The 21,849-nt window shown below is 29.6% G+C and overlaps 2 protein-coding genes and 1 long non-coding RNA gene across 3 annotated transcripts; all 3 read left to right on the top strand.

Annotated features, from left to right (window-relative positions):
* Positions 1–264: 264 nt before the first annotated feature.
* Positions 265–10,061, top strand: LOC105677368 (uncharacterized). The gene is made up of 6 exons (XR_010891475.1): positions 265–2,828; positions 3,011–4,120; positions 4,269–7,589; positions 8,711–8,874; positions 9,021–9,210; positions 9,344–10,061. It is a non-coding gene; the product is annotated as an uncharacterized lncRNA (long non-coding RNA).
* A 911-nt stretch (positions 10,062–10,972) lies between these two features.
* Positions 10,973–15,347, top strand: LOC137001469 (uncharacterized). Its single transcript, XM_067360378.1, has 3 exons — positions 10,973–12,005; positions 14,678–14,921; positions 15,015–15,347. The coding sequence occupies exons 1-3, from the start codon at positions 11,956–11,958 to the stop codon at positions 15,075–15,077; spliced, it is 357 nt and encodes a 118-aa protein (XP_067216479.1). The 5' UTR covers positions 10,973–11,955; the 3' UTR covers positions 15,078–15,347.
* On the top strand, positions 15,177–21,568 carry LOC105677369 (uncharacterized). The gene is made up of 3 exons (XM_067360870.1): positions 15,177–15,192; positions 15,342–19,510; positions 19,658–21,568. The coding sequence occupies exons 1-2, from the start codon at positions 15,177–15,179 to the stop codon at positions 16,157–16,159; spliced, it is 834 nt and encodes a 277-aa protein (XP_067216971.1). The 3' UTR covers positions 16,160–19,510; positions 19,658–21,568.
* The last annotated feature ends 281 nt before the right edge of the window (positions 21,569–21,849 follow it).

Raw genomic sequence — 21,849 nt, 5'->3', positions numbered from 1 at the left:
CTTACGTACTTTTGCTCTTGAATTAGTAAATTTGCTCTTATACAATCCCTTTGTGATTTAATCGTGATTAAATTGTTACTTATTGCGCTGATACTTTCCTGGTTTTTTAACCATGCTATTGAATGCACGCAATCAATTCTCTCTGCTAAACGCACGCCACGATGTACTTTTTCTTGATGTGGCGCGTACGTTGTCTTTGTTGTGTCTTCTACACATCCGGCTCGAAGGACCATTTGTTGGGTCGGGATTATGCTTAAGAATCCACCCGATTACCTAAATAAACTTTTATTCTTAAAAATGCTTTTATAAAAAGACACACACTGGAGATGTGCTCGTCTCGCGAGCATCTCTTACACACTCCCGCTCGGTACGGTCACTTTTTGTAACTATAATAAACAAACGTCTATCGCCACGGCGCGTTAATTAAACTCTTACAACGCCACAAATAAAGAACCCATAACACATAATAATCATTCGCAATATAAAATGCAAACTAAAATTATAACTCCTAAGCGGCGCGTACACTAAAGTTATAACTCCTAAGCGGCGCGTACAGTATATATATCAGAACTTCGGAACAATACACTCGGGAATCCTTCGAGTGTTGGAACCGGGTACCAGCTCCAGTTCCAATTCCAGTCAGCGCAGCATGACTCTGCAGAATCCGAAGCACAAGTCACAGATCGCTCAGAACGCCTTCAGCACGATGAAATGCGAGAAGAAGAAGCGAGCATCTGGACTGGCCGGCAAGGCGAGCTTTTACACTGAAAGTGCTGTATGACCATCACTTCCACCTCCGACACCGAAGTAATTTCAAGAAAACGAGACTCCATTAAGAATTAGTTACCCGAATAAGTTGCGAATTACACGATGGCAATTCGAAGGATATCGATTATCGATTAAAAATAGAGAAAAAAATGATTTTTTACAAACTGAATACGTAACTCTATTGCAATTATTAGTTATATAATCGAAATGTGTAAGAGAAAAAATACGTTAATTATTGACGTAAAATATTTCTGAAGTATAAATTTTAAAGGAATATAAAAGTATACTACAATGTCGTTGATTAAACTCGAAATAATTTAATTCAAGATAAAGAATTGCGAATTCGTGCAAAAACGCAAATGTAATTTTCTGTAATCTGTTAATAATATTATGAGTAATATATCATATTTGCGAACGGAGAGATAATCGCAAATGCAATGTAAATCACTCTTATTTTAGACATTGAAAGAGTAAAGTAATGTTTGTCATTCGTTGTTAATACTTAACTTTAACCGATACGTAATCGCATTTCAACTGAATAATCAATCAAAAAAAAAAGTTATAAAGTGGAATATTAATATAATCAATACATTGTAATATATTTGGTGGTTGAAATAGTCGAGATACTCATCTGGGCGCAACGCGCTATTTTTGTTCAACAATAAGAAACTACGAAAGTATATTGGTCTCAGCGAACGGATCATCCGTTGAAATAAAACGGGCGATAATTGAATATTTGCCTAATTTCTTTCGACAACGTATGTACTCTAATTATACCATTAATCAAAAACATATCAGGGTAAATTTTCAATACAATCGTTCTCTCAACAATGTTTTTCGAAACTCGCATATTTTATATACTTTAAAGCGTAAAAATTAATTTTTTTTGTAAAAATTATTGCTTCTATCTTATTTATCTACAATTTGAAGTAACGATATTACGCATTGGAACATTACTTTGAAAATGTTGAAAATGTGATTTTACAAAAATTGCTGTAAGAAGCCATACTACAGAAATAATTTGTTCATATCGGAAAAGCGTTTTTTTGTTCATAATTTTACATATTGTTCATAGTTTTTTTTTTAATTCGATTTTTTTCTTCATCATTGTTCTTTATGTAGAAAAATAACTGATATAGATGGAAAATAATTCATGCGCCCACGCAAATATACCTACGTACATAAATATATTGTAACAATCGTAATTGAGTGTAATAAAACATTTCTTTTTTAATAATGTTGCTCTGCTTCTCACTTATAGTATTATTTCATAGCTGTATAGATGGCAAAGTACATCTCGTTAGATGTACATTTTTATATAGACATAAATTATTATAATTTGTAATAAATTATCATGATCTCATTATTATAATAATCGCTTATTTTTTTTGGTCGAATCCAGGCACCGTGAAAATGAGAAGTGGGAGCAGAGGGGGCGACCACCCATTTAGAGATAATACAATAAGACACGTACCAATAAGCTTTTAACTTTTTACACGCATATATACATTACGATATACGTATTTCTTTGATATAAATTTTATCTGAAAATAGTTTTATTTGAGATGTAAATAATCAGTTCTGCATTACTTCTTAAAAATTATTCGTGTAAATGATACGTCGTAACGTCTTTTTCGCGAAATAGTAACTGTTATACCAACTGGACATGATGTTACAGCGCCTCTTCATGACTTGGACTTCATTGTTTTGACTGCCGTACCAATATTTACATTCAAATGTAAAACTATACGTATTTCTTCGTCCTCTTGTACCGTATTCAGTTATCTGCGTCTTGTGGGGAGAAACGGACACAATGGCAGAAATTATTATAACGAGAGACAACGTGTGGCAATATTACGAAAAAGTTTCGGATCACAAAGCAAAATGCAGGTTTTGTAGTAACAAATATGTTTACTACCACAATTCATATTTCCGTGGACATATAAAAGATAAGCATCCATATATAATAAAATACGAAGAAACAGATGAAGGACGACAAGAATGGCCATGGATATGTTTCAAGTACAAGGATACTTCTGATTCACAATGTCTTTTCTGTGGTGAGAATCTTCAATCTAATTTTACATCTTTAAAATCTCATTTACACCAGAAACATGTTAACGAAGTGAAGAATTACGTATTTGACGATTGGATATGGAAATATTGTACGAGAAATAATTTTAAAGTAAGATGCATTGATTGTTCCAACGAATTAACAATTAATCTACATGGAGGATTACAGGTCCATATAAAAAGTAAACATTCGGAAGAATTAAGAAATGTGCGAGAAAGAAGTAACATAGTACTTTTATCAGAATTCGTTATAAATTCAAAAATTAAAGAAGTTAATGAAAACATGTGGGTATATTATAATAAACTGTCTTTTTCTCGAGCAAAATGCAAATACTGCGTCTATGAATGTAATTATTGTTTTAATGAATTGTTTATTCACATGAAGAAAAAACATAAAGCCATATTTGAATTGGAAAGGGCACATCAAAATCAAGAACCATGGATATATTTTAAGTATTCGTATGAATATATTTCCGATAAAAAAATATTACACTCAGAATGTCTCACATGTGGTAAATTTCTGACTGATTCTGAATTTATACAAACACATATCTTAGAGGAGCATTCTATACAAAAACGTAATTTTATATATAAGTGGGAAATGAAATATTGTAAACAAAGTGATGTCACTAATGAGGTCAAGTGTACTATTTGTTGCGAAATGATAACCATTAAATTTAGTCCTGAAGTGTCTAGTCATACAATGGAATGTCATACGGAAAAATTGCAACCAATTATTTCTAAAAAAGCCACGGATAAACTGAGGCACGATGATTACTCATTAAAAGATTTTAAAGCAACGTGCCAAGTTGCTTGCGGTGAAAGAACTTGCGGCTTTGAATCTTGTTATATCGATATAGCAAACTTTAATAAACACGTAAAAGAAAAGCATAAAGACATATACAATTACGAAAAAGCACTTGGACACACGTTTCCATGGAAGCATTTTTCGTATTTGACTTCATATTCCTTAAAATGTCGCTGTAATAATAATATTGATTTTAATCGTAAATTATTAACAATGCATTTGGACGAGCATCCTTTGGGGTACTTTCTTCACCCATCAATACAAAAGAGCTGGGAATGGAAATACTGTAGACAAATTAGTGATTTTGAGGTGCAATGTAATAGTTGTCCCGAAAGTAGAATATCACTTAACATTCTGTTATGGAATTTTGATCGTCACACTGTAACTACACATGCGAATAGCCTGACAAGTACACAGAGAACGCATGACGCAGCTGGACCATCAAGAAGCCAAAGAAACTGAAGAAAACAGGTGACACTATCTTTTATTTATATTATTATTAATATCTTTATGTAATAATTTTTTATTTTTTCTTATCGCATTTAATTTAATAAATGTGTAATGAGATGAGCAATAACTGGACAATTTGTTTTTAAAAAATAATATAATGTTTACATAGGTTTATCCAGAGTGTGACAACCGAATGATAATAACGACGTTCGGGTAGCATCACAACCAACGTTAACGACAATTTTAATTTTGACGATTCAAATGATTTGGAGTACCTACACGAGAAAAGTGGCATGTCTTTTTACGCACAATTATTCCTGACGTATAATACGTTTTACGTTTATAAGTTATAAATATTTTTATAAATCAATGTGTCACATAGATAATACATCACTACATTCTCGAAATTTATTAAATGCGCTAATAAATTTTGTTTATGTATTATGAGTTTAATTTATAAATAATGCTTATAAGTTTATAAAATAAGACGATTTTATGAATTAATTATCGACTTCTTTGTAATCATAAAACTATTGACAATTTTTTAAAAAGCATTTATAAATATTTTATTTCTATATCATTTTTAATAAAATTTGTTGATCATGCAATTTTCATATTCTATTCTTAAATGTATTATAATAACTTCTATAGAGATCGCCGAAAAAAAGTACATTAATGGTCAGTAAAATATGTCAATTTTTATTTCTTCCAGTTGTATTTGTTCGAAAATTGTGTTAAATAATATAACCATACAATATGCATGTCTTTGAGACGTTTTAAAAACTAATTATGATAGAAATTAATTCCTTATTAATAAATTGGCATTTTAAAGCAAATATAATATGATTTATTATTTAATTTAAAAAAAGATTTTTCAGTATTATTTATTGTAATATTTTCTTGATGAACTTGTTATGCATTTTTCTAAACTTTCTGATCTAATATCGTCTCTGATCTAATCGTTATAACCGAAAATAATATTAAATATATTCGATAATTAAAAGCTTATTCAATTGTTGTTAAGGAAATGAGCAAAATTCAAAAATTATAATAACATGTTCTTTTTATCATTTATTTCTAATTAAGCTTATTTAAGAGTTAAACACACTGAGCATAATGTAGAATTATTAACAATAAGGTTAATGAGGCCGAATAATTTTTAATTCACAATACAGTACAATAAGAAACAAGTTATATATCGCGTTGCAATTAAACTTTTATTAAAGAAAACATAAAGATATTACTATCATTATTTCTTAGATAAATTTTCTATTTTTTTTTTTTTTTGATAGTAATATCTGGACATCTTGTATAATAAGTATGAATTAGCATATGCTGCATTTAAATTTTAATATTAGCAATGGGTTAGAAATTTCAAATTAATGTATGAACATTGTTAAACTACATATGCGCTTAACGTGCAACTTGCGAGAAACTCTTTCTGATTATATGACTGCTTGACAAACAGAGATAATCGCGCTATTTCGTTCTCTTATGTATGATAACAACGTAAATTAATATTTACTTCAATATAATACGTACACTAACGCAATTGCTAAAAAGTTAGATTACACAAAAATCAAAATTTTCGTAATCCTTATTTTTTTTGGAAGTGTCCCATTCAAGATTTTCTTTTTTTTTATTTTTCTAGCCAGACAATCCTTTCGAAACTGAAGATTGCAAATTGATAAAAATTCGAATTTTCAAGTCAAAGTAGGCTAACAATAAGACGCAGATTATTTAATCAATCGAATCTTTTTTATAATTTATAATCTCAATCTCTGAAGTATAATATGATATGAAATTGTCTAATGCAACACAGCAATCTTTTTCAAAGAAAAAGTTACATTATAATTTGTATATTTGTGTTTTAAAATATTACGTGCAAATCTGATATAGGAATAATATTGGGTTTTGTAATAAGTAATGTTGCATTTTTCGAATAAATTTGCTTACTTTACATGTCAAGCAAAACGCATTTGTACTAACACAAAAGTTAAATAAACATTTGTCGATTAATGTGGTAAAGTTACAATCAATTGTGTTCGTAATATAATATAATCTTTCATAAAGATAAATACGTAAAAAGTAACATTATTTATTAAAAAATTCAAAATTACTCATTAGAATTCAATATAATATAACATTACAGATTAATAAGTTGACAATTAATTAGGTTATCAGCTTATTGCGTTTCAATCTAGATGTTTTTAATTTAATATAATAATTGAATATAATTTTTTTCAAATAGTTATTTTTTATTATTTTAACATTTTTTTTCATGTTACTTTGTTTTTTATTACAAAACTCTTATTAACGAGAAAGAAAAAAATATTATAAATAAGAAACGCACCAATAAACTTTTAACTTTTTACAGGCATTTACACATTACGAATGTAGATATATAGAGTGATTCAAAATAACCTGATGTCCTTGCAATGCCATATTCTTGAGCGAATTCTGAGACGATTTTTCCTTTTACAAAATTTTGTCCAAAGCTTAGTTTTCGAGTTATAATTGAAAATAGATAGCAACTTACGAGTTTGGTACAACGGGCAGGCAGGGACGCGCAATGTATAATGAGACTGTCAAGTGTTTACTATCGTCTCATGACGCATTGCACCGAAGACTCCGTTTTTCGGATTACTAACATTTTCAGTTATAATTTCTATTTTTAATTTATTATTCAAACAGACATTTTCAAATATTTAATATCATAATACTCTGTAAAATTTTTTATATATATACAATACAATACAATACAATACTATTATTTTTCTAAACACTGTTAGTAATATTTGATCAATTTTACTTTTGTCATGATTTTTCATTTTATCACACTGAAAAAAAGGAACAATAGCAGTAACTAAGTGGACTTCCGAAAAGCTATTACCTCTGATTTGGCTCATATTCAGCCTAAATATTTATTTTATCTAGTAAATAATATTCCTAGATAGATTTTTTACACGCAAATGCCCCCTCCGCCCCCTAGTCACTCTCAAAAGTAAAACAGTTTGTTAATTATTTCAGAAAGTATTTATAGTACGGAAAAAGTTGTCAAAAAAAAAAATAAACCTCATAAAAAGCTCTACAAATAAGGTCCTATACGTATTTTATCTAACTTCAATATCTTATTTATAAGAAACGTCTTCCTTGACAACGGTTGTAATTACATTTAATAAATCAATATTGGAAACAGAGACGAATCGCTCCAATAGAAGCAAGCGTGAAGATAGTTTTTTGTCTTGTTAATAATAAGAGGTGTAACTAGGGACAGTTCTCTTGAAGACATCACGAAGACGAGACGAAATAAATTTATGTTAATTACATAAACGAATTATATTCACAATGTATTATCTGCGGTGGAAATGTTTTGTCTACATCTGAATCTGTAGGAAATCACTTAAGATTGCATTCTGAAGAACAACGGAAAAGTCATATACTTCAAAATTGGCCATGGAAATATTGGACACAAACAAGTAATTTTGAGGTAGAGTGTAACATTTGTCACAAAAAGTTAACTCTTTGTATTCAAAATTATTTGGATGTTCATATAAAAAAGAAACATTCGAACAAATTAAAAAATACGAGAAAAACACATGACACAGTCGGTTCGTCAAAACGCGTTTCATTACTACAAACGGACTCAATGTCTATGTCATTAACTACCATAACTAAAAAGAATCTGTGGGAATATTATGTAGAACGGTTAAATTTTAAAGCGCAATGCATGTTTTGTGAAAGTAAATTTAAGTATATACAGACTTCTCACTTCAAAAAACATATACTAAGATGTCATAACAATATTTGGAAATGCGAGAAAGAGAGAAAACTTAATAAACAATGGATATATTTCAAGTATTCAACCGAATTACAATCGCAATGTACTATTTGCAATACAAATGTTTTGTCTACATTTAAATCTGTCGAAAATCATTTAAAATTGCATTCTGAAGAACAACGACAGAATCATAGATTTTAAGATTGGTCACAAAAATATTTGACACAAAAAAGTGATTTTGAGGTAGAGTGTAATATTTGTATCAAGAAAGTATCTCTTTCTTTTTTAAGTAATCTGGATTATCATATAAAAAATAAACATTCCGACAAATTGAAGAAAACTAAAGAAACACATGACACAGTTGGTTTGTCAGAAAGCGTTTCATCACTTTAAACGGACACAACGTCTATGTCATTAACTATTGTAACTAAAGAGAATTTGTGGAAATATTATATAGAACTGCCGGATTTTAAAGCACCGTGCGTGTTTTGCAAAAATATATATAGTTATATAAATTCTACTGATTGTGAGTTTAAGATACACGTAGCAAAATGTCATAACAATATTTGGAAATACGAAGAAGAGAGAAAACTAAATTGGCTATGGATATATTTCAAATATTCAAACGAACTATATTCACAATGTATTATCTGCGATGCAAATGTTTTGACTACATCTGAATCTGTAGTGAATCACTTAAGTTTGCATTCTGAAGAACAACGGCAGAATTATATACTTTAAGATTGGCTATAGAAATATTGGACACATAGAAGAGATTTTGAAGTAGAGTGTAATATTTGTAAAAACAAATTATCTCTTTCTCTTTCAAGTCATCTGGAATATCATATAAAAATGGAACATACATCTGAAAAATACGCAAGAACAGACGAGACAGTTGATTCATCAGAACCCATTTCAACACTTGAAACGGAACAGTGTGTATGTTACTAAAACATTTTTAATTTTGATGAAAAATCAGTCTTTTTAAACTTCGGTAAGTTTACATGGATCATAAAGAATATATTTTAAATATTTCAACTCATTAGCGTGAAATGCATTATTTATGACAGAAAGGTTTTTTTTATCTGGAAGTTTAAAAGATCACTTACGTTCGTATTAAAAAAAAAACATATTTTTCAGGATTGCTTATGTGGAAGTACGTACATGCCAAAAAATAATTATGATTCCGAAGTAGAGTGTAATATTTATCACAAAAGCATATCTGTTGCTGTCAGAAGTTATTTCAATGACCATGTTGAAGATGAACATTATTTGGCAAATCAACTAAGCTGAATAAAAGAATGGCAGTAAATTTTATTGTTATTAATAGGTATAGTTAATTCTTTATTTATTTCAAATTGTGTTTAATTTATTAAAAATGTATGATATAATAATCACACCAAAACCAGACAATTAATTTTCCATTTTTATGTATTTTATGTATTTTACAATTGTCTATATAGATTTGTTCTCTTTCGAAACTTGACAATGGTAACGATGATAAAGGCATCCAAGTAGTATTATAACCAGCAATAACGGTAATCTTGATTTTGACGATTTTATTTTACTACATGATATATGCAAGAATAGTGACATATATAGCCCTATCGTATAATTATTTGTTTAATGTTTATAAAATGAATGTTTATAAAAATGATGTTTATTAAGTTATGAATATGATTATAAATCTAGATTTTATGAAAAACAACATTTTTGTAAATTATAACTATAATTGTTATATTATAACTATAATTTCATTATGTATGTATGTTCTTAATTTATAAATTATATTCTTAATTTTAATTACTGAAACAATTTAATGAAATAATCACATTGATTTCTCTGTAAAGAGAAAATTTCCGACAATTTATACAATAAATTTTTTCAATATATAATTTATTATTCAATATTTAATTTTTATATTCTTTTTTCTTTATTTTCACACATGCTTAAATTTTTTTATATATTTTTGTTATTTTTTTTGCTTTATATAAAACGATTTAATATACTATAATTTCTGAAAAAGTCTCCGAAATGTATTATATTAATTATCGGTGAAATAGATCAATTAAAAAATGTTAAAATTTGTTCTAGAAATGTTTATGTAATACATGAAAAATTTATCATAATGTACAAATAAATTTATCATAAGAAAGTGTGTCATTTTATTATATGAAGATAGAATATTGTAGGAATTTTTTATTTTTGTGTCAGTCACGTGGCATTTTGCATTATATGTGTAACATTATACTTTTAAAATGTTACAAATACTTAGCGTATTTAAAAGAAATATCAAAATATTTATAGTTTTATAATTATTAATAATTCCCAACGTATCCTTTATTATAGCGGACATTATTCTGCAAGACTTAGAGTGGTTAGCCATAGAACGTTTACCATGCACACCGTCCTTTTATTATAGATATGTCGACGACATCCTTATTGCAGTTCCTAACGACCTTCTAAATAAAACTTTGTTCATCTTTAATTCCATACATCCAAGATTGCAATTCACACTGGAAGTTAGTAATGAAAATCGAATAAATTTTCTCAATGTTTAAATTATTAATGACAACTTGAAGATTATTTTTGACATTTTACACAAACCTACATACTCGGGGAAATATTTAAATTTCCATTCACACCACTCTCTAACACACAAAAAAGGCGTTATTTTTGGTATGGTTGATAAGGTTCTAATGTTATCCCATCCACAATTTCAAAAGAAGAATTTGGAAAATGTAATAACAATTTTGTTTCTGATAATATCTCTTCAGAATTATCTTTATCAGAAATATCAGAAGTTGTAGGATGAAAAGTAATATAAATATTTACCTTTATTTGATTGCATGGACAATCTAAAAACAGAACTGTCATACATAAATTAAAAGTTGTTTCTATCATATTATATGGTGCGCGATTTTTCACTATTGGAAATCGCCGATATATCGAACTCACAACTTTTTTAGTTAATATGTATTTCTTGATAATGAAAGTACATCTAGGTTTCACCTAGAAAAAATCGCTGTTTTTCCAAAACGCTTAATTTAAAACGAGTAGCCAAATATGATTTCTTCTACTGATTCGATGATAAAAAACATTCTTGAAATTATCGTCGTTTAATTGGTTCTATTTTTGGATAAAGAATATTGCTTATTTAATGTTGTAAAAACGCATTTCATGAACGGGGCACAATCTTACACTGTTTTAAGTAGCTCGAAGCAGTCTTAAACAATCCGTAGCAGTCCTGCGACATCTAAAGCAATTCAAGAAATCGACAAATTCGAGATCATCTAAAAGAAAGAGAAATTCGACGGACTAAGCAGATTGAGTGGTAAAAAACAAATTATGGGGCAAAAACAAATTATGTATAGGTAATAATTAAATATCGTACTTTCATTAGAAAATTATTTGAATACACTGTAAAAAATTGCCTAAAAATTCAGACACATTTTTGTCTGAATTTTCAGATCTGGGTGCCTGAAAGTAATTTCAGATAATCTGTCTTAATTATCAGAGTAGTTTCTCTGAAAGTTCAGAATAGTGGCGCGTCTGTCCGAAAAATTTAGAATTCGTGTCCAAAAAATTAGACAACATATTTGAAAGCAACATCTGTCTAAAATTTCAGACATGCTGTGGTTTTATAACCCGATGCGTGGATGTTCGCGCAGTAGCGAAGACGCAGTAGCAGTGTAACAAATGCAGTTGAAGCAGTCTCAACTAACGTCGCGTCGTGGAATCTATTACGGAATATTAGTTAGGCTGATGGCAGAAAACGAGATGTAAGTCATAATCGTGGACGTATGGTAAGGCAGAGAAAAACGTAAGTCGTGAAAAGTTATTGTGTGGATACGTTTCACGACTTACGTTTTTCTCTGTCTTACCCATACATCCACGACTACGACTTACATCTCGTTCTCTGTCATCAGTCTTACATCCGAAAAGTTTTATAATTACGTGGTGTTTGTGTTTTTTAATGAAATATATGTATACCAGTGAAAAACAAGTTTGGATAAGTGTGGTTTTTTTAAAATACTAACAATATATTTTAGTTTAAAGTATACTCAATGATGCAATGTTTCCTACCGGGCTCTCGACTCCCGAGCCCCACCCAAGCGAGAACATGTACGCGCTTAAATTTAATTTAATTATGATTATGTATCTAAATTTCTGCGTTCTTCTATCGACTAGTAAAATGTTTTCCTGTTGGGTGACCTGTTAGCAACTGTTTGCGAGACATAACATATATATTATATCAGTTACGAATGTGCTTCTCAGTATTCGGAGACTTCTCGGGCAAATAGGATCACAGTTTGATTTATATACCTTTTGCATTCAGATTTTCTTATAAAGTGACGTTAATTGTATTATTCTTACAAAATTGTACATTTTTACGCAGCATTCTAATTGACAATTTTAATATACGTAAGTAAGTGACAAGAAACAAAGTATTTCTAATTAAGTATTTCTAATCCTCTTTACATTTTTTAATAACGTTTCTTATTAATAACGTTATAAATTGCTTTCTGTCGCAAATTATTAATTATTTGAAGCCTGCTTCATTTTACGGAAAATAATTTCAGATGTCTGTACTAGGTTAAACAATAATTTTAAAATTAATGATTTACAGCAGTACTTATTAGGTAAACATAGCAGAATCAGGCGAAAAGTGTTTGAATTTAACATCTATCATTTTTCCCGATTGAAGGCTGATATATTTAGATCACAATCTGCACATCAAATAAAATTTAAAAAATTTTGACTTATGTCACTTTTCTTGCTGGTGTACGATATATGTATATATAACTCATATATACGGAACGTATTATATGAGGGATTACTATAATTAAGGATAGATATCATAACTAATTAGAAATATAATATTATAATATTTTCATGTTTTTCGGATTACTAACATTTTCAGTTATAATTTTTATTTTTAATTTATTATTCAAACAGACATTTTCAAATATTTAATATCATAAAACTCTGTAAAATTTTTCATATATATACAATACAATACAATACAATACAATACTATTATCTTTCTAAACACTGTTAGTAATATTTGATCAATTTTACTTTTGTCATGATTTTTCACTTTATCACGCTGAAAGAAAGGAACAATAGCAGTAACTAAGTGAACTTCCGAAAAGCTATTACCTCTGATTTGGCTCATATTCAGCCTAAATATTTATTTTATCTAGTAAATAATATTCCTAGATGGATTTTTTACACGCAAATGCCCCCTCCGCTTTCTAGTCACTCTCAAAGGTGAAACTGTTTTTGTTAATTATTTCAGAAAGTATTTATAGTACGAAAAAGTTGTCAAACAAAAAATGAAGCTCATAAAAAGCTCTACAAATAAGGTCCTATACGTATTTTATCTAACTTCAATATCTTATTTTTAAGAAACGTCTTTCTTGGCAACGGTTGTAATTACATTTATTTAAAGAAAGTTTCAAAATTATGAATAATTTAGATTTTCACAATAATACATATTGCGACAAGTTAATAGTAAGTTTCAATTTTTCAACAATATAACGCACCCAAATGTATTTAAACATTTTCTACACGAAATGTTTTCATGTTTCTCGCTCGTTGAAAAAGTTTATCTGACCAACGTAATCCAGCGTGAGAGCAGAACATGATAAATTGCAGTATGTTTGTATATAAAGCGCGGTTTCCTGCTTGTGTAAATATTTGATGCGCACGTGATTAATTGCGGTTGCCTAATTACCACTGCACAGCTCAAAATTGCATTTGCATGGATACAATATGCCCTAGAACCGTCGCTCTTTCTCTCAAGCGCAAGTTTTTGTATCTGGTTCATTTTGCCGTGCTAAAAATGTGATTAACTGTCATATTTTTGTAGTTCTTTAAAGTATACACTCGAGTTTTAATATTCACATGAAAAAAAAGAGGGAACAGAGTAAAGTGTTTCATTCTTCAAATAAAATCGCATTTTTCAAATCTTATTGTTAGTAAAATACTCCAATTTTTGAATGTCAATCATATCTTTTTTCTTATTAAAAAATGTAGAAAAATAGATTTTATTATGAACAAATTATAAATTTTGAAAACATCCTTTTTTGTTAATTAATCTTAAATTTATTAACTTTAGAAATATTTTTCTATTTATACTTATTTAACTTTTAAAGTCTTTTTCACAATTTTAGAATGCTCTATAAAATTTGATGAAAGTTCTGAAAATGTACTGAATGTTCTGAAAAATAAAAATTTCATTGATTAAGTAAATCTAAGTAAAAAAAGCAAAAAAAACCAACGATTCCAGGACGTGAATTTTATTCCGAACATGTAATTTGGCAACTATTATTATAAATATACTTCAAAATATTGGAAAAACTAGATTATTACAAGCTACTGTGTTCGAGTTCGTTTAACATGATAAAGGGATAAAAAAATCTAATAAAAAAGTGTTTAAAAAATTAATTTAATTAATTAATTTAATTAATTTAATTTTATTACATACAATTATATTGCTTTTTTTAGAAAAAATTTTCTTGTTATATCTATTCATGAATAAAACTTTGAAAATATATGAATTTATCAGTTTAATGCATTGTTTGAAAATGCGAGATAACTTGTAAATTTAATTTATAAAATACAAAGAGCTGAATTAATTCACAATTATAATTAAAAAAAAGATTTAATTTTGTATTATTTTTATTATTTTTTGTTATTATTTTGTTATTATTTTTATTATATTTTGTTATTATTTTTTTCGACGAACTCACAATGCCGATTGATGTATAATAATTGTATATATGTTTCAGGACTTTTGTTAGGCGGCGGATTTTGATATTACTTGCTTCGGCATTGTCGGACGCATCATTGGAATTACCGGGAAAATACAGTTTGCAATCAATCGCCGGCATGCAGATAGACGATAACGGTCCACCGCAATATCATTACGGCTGGTGCCTTCAACTTTCCGGGTTAGCGCTTATGCTCGCGGAAGTGGCAGCTGTTTTAACGATGTCCGGCTACATGGCGCGATTCTCTACGGTCGAGAAAATGGTAAAATTGTCGATCAAAACTTTCGCCATGAATTATTCCACTCGTTTTAGCGACAAATCCACTCGGGGATATTCATACCTTTTGTTTTTACAGGTGAGGGTCATGGTTCTAGGCGCTGAGAGGAAGCTGAAGGAAAAGAGAGGGCTCACCTCGTGAGGGCGCATCAGAAATCGCCGGGACCATCACAGGCTCGACCTTTCAGTCAGCCAACGAAACGTGGGTGAACTTATCGCTAGAGAGGGTGTCCCGCGTGTGATGGAGACGACATATCGTAATGTTTGCGTAATTGTAAAGATCAAGGGATCTCGGACGTTCGTAGAGATCCTACGGTCTGAGTATGTCAAGATCTTGAGAACAAAAAGAAATCCGAATAATCTAAAAAAATTTTGAAGTGCTGCGGGACACCCTGTAATATGTAAGCGCGCCTTTCTCATGCCTGGAGGAAAGTAAGTCCGCACTTCTGTGTCCTAGCGCCTCAAAAAGTGGCCGAAGAAGGAACTTTGTTGCTCTGCAAGTCGGCACCTGATATCTGCGCATCGAATCCACAGGCCATCAATTACGTCGATAAGACAGACCTATCTCACGTCTTGCCAGCTTATCCCGATAACAAAAACAACGACCCGCGATACAACTTCGAGAAATCCGAGGGTAGCGACATAGATTCCCGCCTGAGCGGATTCACCGATAAGGAAGGCTTTATCGATTTCCGGATTCTGTCCGATTCCCGACAGAATATAATCAGTTTCACGGATAACAAGGAACCCGTCCAGAAGCAACGGTATGCCGAATTTTCCACGAGAAGCGCCGACCAGAACGTCGTAGATTCCCGATTGAGCGGTTTTGCCGACAACGAGGGTCTTCTGGACTCTAGACTCAGTAGTTACGTCGACAAGAGTGAATCTTTGCTGGACACGCCGTTCGGTTACGACACCAGATTCGATACTCTAGCTGGCCAGAACGTTCCGATTACGCTGAAGAACCAGAACACGTCAGTGTCGGCTATTCAGTCGCAGTATATATATCAGAACTTCGGAACAATACACTCGGGCATCTTTCGAGTGTCGGAACCGGGTACCAGCTCCAGTTCCAATTCCAGTCAGCGCAGCATGACTATGCAGAATCCGAAGCGCAAGTCGCAGATTGCTCAGAACGCCTTCAGCACGATGGAATGCGAAAAGAAGAAGCGAGCGTCTGGACTGGCCGGCAAGGCGAGCTTTTACACTGGAAGTGCTGTATGACCATCACTTCCACCTCCGACACCGAGGTAATTTCAAGAAGACGAGACTCCATTAGGAATTAGTTACCCGAATAAGTTGCGAATTACACAATGGCAATTCAAAGGATATCGATTATCGATTAAAAATAAAGAAAAAAATGATTTTTTACAAACTGAATACGTAACTCTATTGCAGTTATTAGTTATATAATTGAAATGTGTAAGAGAAAAAATACGTTAATTATTGACGTAAAATATTTCTGAAGTATAAATTTTAAAGGAATATAAAAGCATACTACAATGTCGTTGATTAAACTGGAAATAATTTAATTCAAGATAAAGAATTGCAAATTCGTGCAAAAACGCAAATGTAATTTTCTGCAATCTGTCAATAATATTATGAGTAATATATCATATTAGCGAACGGAGAGATAATCGCAAATGCAATGTAAATCACTCTTATTTTAGACATTGAAAGAGTAAGGTAATGTTTGTCATTCGTTGTTAATATTTAACTTTAACCGATACGTAATCGCATTTCAACTGAATAATCAATCAAAGAAAAAAATTATAAAGTGGAATATTAATATAATCAATACATTGTAGTATATTTGGTGGTTGAAATAGTCAAGATACTCATCTGGGTGCAACTCGCTATTTTCGTTTAACAATAAAAAACTACGAAAGTATATTGGTCTCAGCGAACGGATCATCCGTTGAAATAAAACGGGCGATAATTGAATATTTGCCTAATTTCTTTCGACAACGTATGTACTCTAATTATACCATTAATCGAAAACATATCAGGGTAAATTTTCAATACAATCGTTCTATCAACAATGTTTTTCAAAACTCGCATATTTTATATACTTTAAAGCGTAAAAATTAATTTTTTTTGTAAAAATTATCGCTTCTATCTTATTTATCTACAATTTGGAGTAACGATATTACGCATTGGAACATTACTTTGAAAATGTTGAAAATGTAATTTCACAAAAATTGCTGTAAGAAGCCATACTACAGAAATAATTTATTCATATCGGAAAAGCGTTTTCTTGTTCATAATTTTACATATTGTTCATAATTTTCTTTTTAATTCGATTTTTTTCTTTATCTTTGTTCTTTATGTAGAAAAATAATTGAAATAGATGGAAGATAATTTATGCGCCCACGCAAATATACCTACGTACATGAATATATTCTAACAATCGTAATTGAGGGTAATAAAACATTTCTTTTTTAATAATGTTGCTCTGCTTCTCACTTATAGTATTATTTCATAGCTGTATAGATGGCAAAGTACATCTTGTTAGATGTACATTTATATATAGACATAAATTATTATAATTTGTAATAAATTATCATGATCTCATTATTATAATAATCGCTTATTTCTCTTGGTCAAATCCAGGTCGCACCGTGAAAATGAGAAGTGGGAGCATAGGGGGCGACCACCCATTCAGAGATAATACAATAAGACACGTACCAATAAGCTTTTAACTTTTTACACGCATATATACATTACAATATGCGTATTTCTTTGATATAAATATTATCAGAAAACAGTTTTATTTGAGATGTAAATAATTAGTTCTGCATTATTTCTTAAAAACCATTCGTGTAAATGATACATTGTAACGTCTTTTTCGCGAAATAGTAACTGCTATACCAACTGGGCATGGGATTACAGCGCCTTTTCATGATTTGGACTTCATAGTTTTGACTGCCGTACCAATATTTACATTCAAATGTAAAACTATACGTATTTCTTCGTCCACTTGTACCATATTCAGTTATCTGTGTCCTGTGAGGAGAAACGGACACAATGGCAGAAATTATTATAACAAAAGACAACGTGTGGCAATATTACGAAAAAGTTTCGGATTACAAAGCAAAATGCAGGTTTTGTAGTTACAAATATGTTTACTACCAAATTTCAAATTTCCGTAGACATATAAAAGATAAGCATTCATATATAATAAAATACGAAGAAACAGATGAAGGACGACAAGAATGGCCATGGATATGTTTCAAGTACAAGGATACTTCTATTTCACAATGTCTTTTCTGTCCTGAGAATCTTCAATCTAATTTTACATCTTTACAATCTCATTTACACCAGAAGCATGTTGACGAAGTGAAGAATTACGTACTTGACGATTGGATATGGAAATATTGTACGAGAAATAATTTTAAAGTAACATGCATTGATTGTTCCAACGAATTTAATATTCATCTACGAGGAGAAGTACAGAACCATATAAAAAGTAAACATTCGGAAGAATTAAGAAATGTGCGAGAAAGAAGTAACATAGTACTTTCATCAGAATCCGCTAAAAGTTTAAAAATTAAAGAAGTTAATGAAAACATGTGGGTACATTATAATAAACTGCCTTCTTTTCAAGCAAAATGCAAATGGGAAAACTGCGTCTATGAATGTAATTATTGTTTTGGTGAATTGCTTATTCACATGAAGAAAAAACATAAAGCCATATTTGAATGGGAAAGGGCATATCAAAATCAAGAACCATGGATATATTTTAAGTATTCGTATGAATATATTTTCGATAAAAAAATATTACACTCAGAATGTCTCATATGTGGTGAATTTCTGACTGATTCTGAATTTATACAAACACATATCTCACATAAGCATTCTGTAGAAGAATGTAATATCATATATGAGTTTTGGACAATGAAATATTGTAAACAAAGTGATGTCACTAATGAGGTCAAGTGTACTATTTGTTGCAAAGAGATAACTATTGAATTTAGTCCTGAAGTGTCTAGTCATACAATGGAACGTCATCCGGAAGAATTGCAATCAATTATTTCTAAAAAAGCCACGGATAAACTGAGGCACGATGATTACTCATTAAAAGATTTTAAAGCAACGTGCCAAGTTGCTTGCGGCGAAAGAACTTGCGGCTTTGAATCTTGTTATATCGATATAGCAAACTTTAATAAACACGTAAAAGAAAAGCATACAGACATATACAATTTCGAAAAAACACTCGGACACAAGTTTCCATGGAAGTATTTTTCGTATTTGACTTCATATTCCTTAAAATGTCGCTGTAATAATGATATTGATTTTAATCGTAAATTATTAACAATGCATTTGCACGAGCATCTTTCCGAGGACTTTCTTCACCCATCAATACAAAAGAGCTGGGAATGGAAATACTGTACACAAATTACTGATTTTGAGGTGCAATGTAATAGTTGTCCCGAAAGTAGAATATCACTTAACATTCTGTTATGGAATTTTGATCGTCACACTGTAATTACACATGCAAACAGCCTGACAACTACACAGAGAACGCATGACGAAGCTGAACCATCAAGAAGCCAACCTAACTGAAGAATACTGGTAACACTATTTTTTATTGATATTATTATTAATATCTTTAGATATTAATTTTTTATTTCTTCTAATCGCATTTAATTTAATAAATGTATAATGAGATGAGCAATAACTAAACAATTTGTTTTTAAAAACAATAAAATGTTTACATAGGTCTATCCAGAGTGTGACAACTGAATGATGATAACGACGTTCAAGTAGCATCACAACCAACGTTAACGACAATTTTAATTTTGACGATTCAAATGATTTGGAGTACCTACACGAGAAAAGTGGCATGTCTTTTTACGTACAATTATTCCTGACGTATAATACGTTTTACGTTTATAAGTTGTAAATATTTTTATAAATCAATGTGTCACATAGATAATACATAACCACATTCTCAAAATTTATTAAATGCGCTAATAAATTTTGTTTATGTATTATGAGTTCAATTTATAAATTATGCTTATAAGTTTATAAAGTAAGACGATTTTATGAATTAATTATCGACTTTTTTGTAATCATAAAACTATCGACAATTTTTTTAAGAGCATTTATAAATATTTTATTTTTATATCATTTTTTAATAGAATTTGTTGATAATGCAATTTTCATATTCTATTTTTAAATGTATTATAATAACTTCTGTAGAGATCGCCGAAAAATAGTACATTAATGGTCAGTAAAATATGTCAATTTTTATTTTTTCCAGTTGTATTTGTTTGAAAATTGAGATAAATAATATAACCATATAATATGCATGTCTTTGAGACGTTTTAAAGACTAATTATGATAGAAATTAATTACTTATTAATAAATTGGCATTTTAAAACAAATATAATTTGATTTATTTATTTAAAAAAATAATTTAAAAAAAGATTTTAAAAAAGATTTCCAAGTATTATTTATTGTAATATTTTTTTTATTAATGTGTTCTGCATTTTTCTAAATCTTCCGATTTAATATCCCCTTTGATTTAATCGTTATAACCGAAAATAATATTAAATATGTTTAATAATTAAAACTTTATTGAATTGTTTGCTGAGAAAATGAGCAAAATACAAAAATTATAACATGTTCTTTTATCATTCATTTCTAATTAAGCTTATTTAAGAGTTAAACACACTGAACACAATGTAGAAATATGAACAATAAGATTGACAAGGTCAAATAATTTTTAATTCACATTAAGGTACAATAAAAAACAAGTTAAATATCGCGATGCAATTATGACTTTTATTGAAGAAAACATAGATATCACTACACGGAGAAAATTTTGTATTTAAAATTAATATGTACGACATTAACCGCGGACCAAAAATTTTTACTATGTTTCAAGTATAGTAAACATTTTTTATAATTCTTTTATAATCCGCGGCTACTACCGTACATAGTAATTTCTGATATAAAATTATCTCCGTGTATCATTATTTTTTATATAAATTTTCTATTCTTCTTTTTAATAGTGATATCTGGACATCTTGTATAATAAGTATGAATTAACATATGCTGCATTTAAATTTTAATATTAGCAATGGGTTAGAAATTTCAAATTAATGTATGAACATTGTTAAACTACATATGCGCTTAACGTGCAACTTGCGAGAAACTCTTTCTGATTATATGACTGCTTGACAAACAGAGATAATCGCGCTATTTCGTTCTCTTATGTATGATAACAACGTAAATTAATATTTACTTCAATATAATACGTACACTAACGCAATTACTAAAAAGTTAGATTACACAAAAATCAAAATTTTCGTAATCCTTATTTTTTTTGGAAGTGTCCCATTCAAGATTTTCTTTTTTTTTATTTTTCTAGCCAGACAATCCTTTCGAAACTGAAGATTGCAAATTGATAAAAATTCGAATTTTCAAGTCAAAGTAGGCTAACAATAAGACGCAGATTATTTAATCAATCGAATCTTTTTTATAATTTATAATCTCAATCTCTGAAGTATAATATGATATGAAATTGTCTAATGCAACACAGCAATCTTTTTCAAAGAAAAAGTTACATTATAATTTGTATATTTGTGTTTTAAAATATTACGTGCAAATCTGATATAGGAATAATATTGGGTTTTGTAATAAGTAATGTTGCATTTTTCGAATAAATTTGCTTACTTTACATGTCAAGCAAAACGCATTTGTACTAACACAAAAGTTAAATAAACATTTGTCGATTAATGTGGTAAAGTTACAATCAATTGTGTTCGTAATATAATATAATCTTTCATAAAGATAAATACGTAAAAAGTAACATTATTTATTAAAAAATTCAAAATTACTCATTAGAATTCAATATAAAATAACGTTACAGATTAATAAGTTGACAATTAATTAGGTTATCAGCT

This window comes from Linepithema humile, chromosome 8, assembly GCF_040581485.1.
Source record: "Linepithema humile isolate Giens D197 chromosome 8, Lhum_UNIL_v1.0, whole genome shotgun sequence".
Lineage (NCBI taxonomy): Eukaryota > Metazoa > Arthropoda > Insecta > Hymenoptera > Formicidae > Linepithema > Linepithema humile.
This window is presented reverse-complemented; position numbering and strand designations above follow the sequence as displayed.

Coding starts and splice junctions, on each gene's coding strand:
- LOC137001469 (XM_067360378.1), top strand. CDS start 11,956: ATGTTTCCTACCGGGCTCTCGACTCCCGAGCCCCACCCAAGCGAGAAC. Junction 12,006..14,677: donor CCCCACCCAAGCGAGAACAT/GTACGCGCTTAA, acceptor TATATGTTTCAG/GACTTTTGTTAGGCGGCGGA. Junction 14,922..15,014: donor TCTCTACGGTCGAGAAAATG/GTAAAATTGTCG, acceptor TTGTTTTTACAG/GTGAGGGTCATGGTTCTAGG.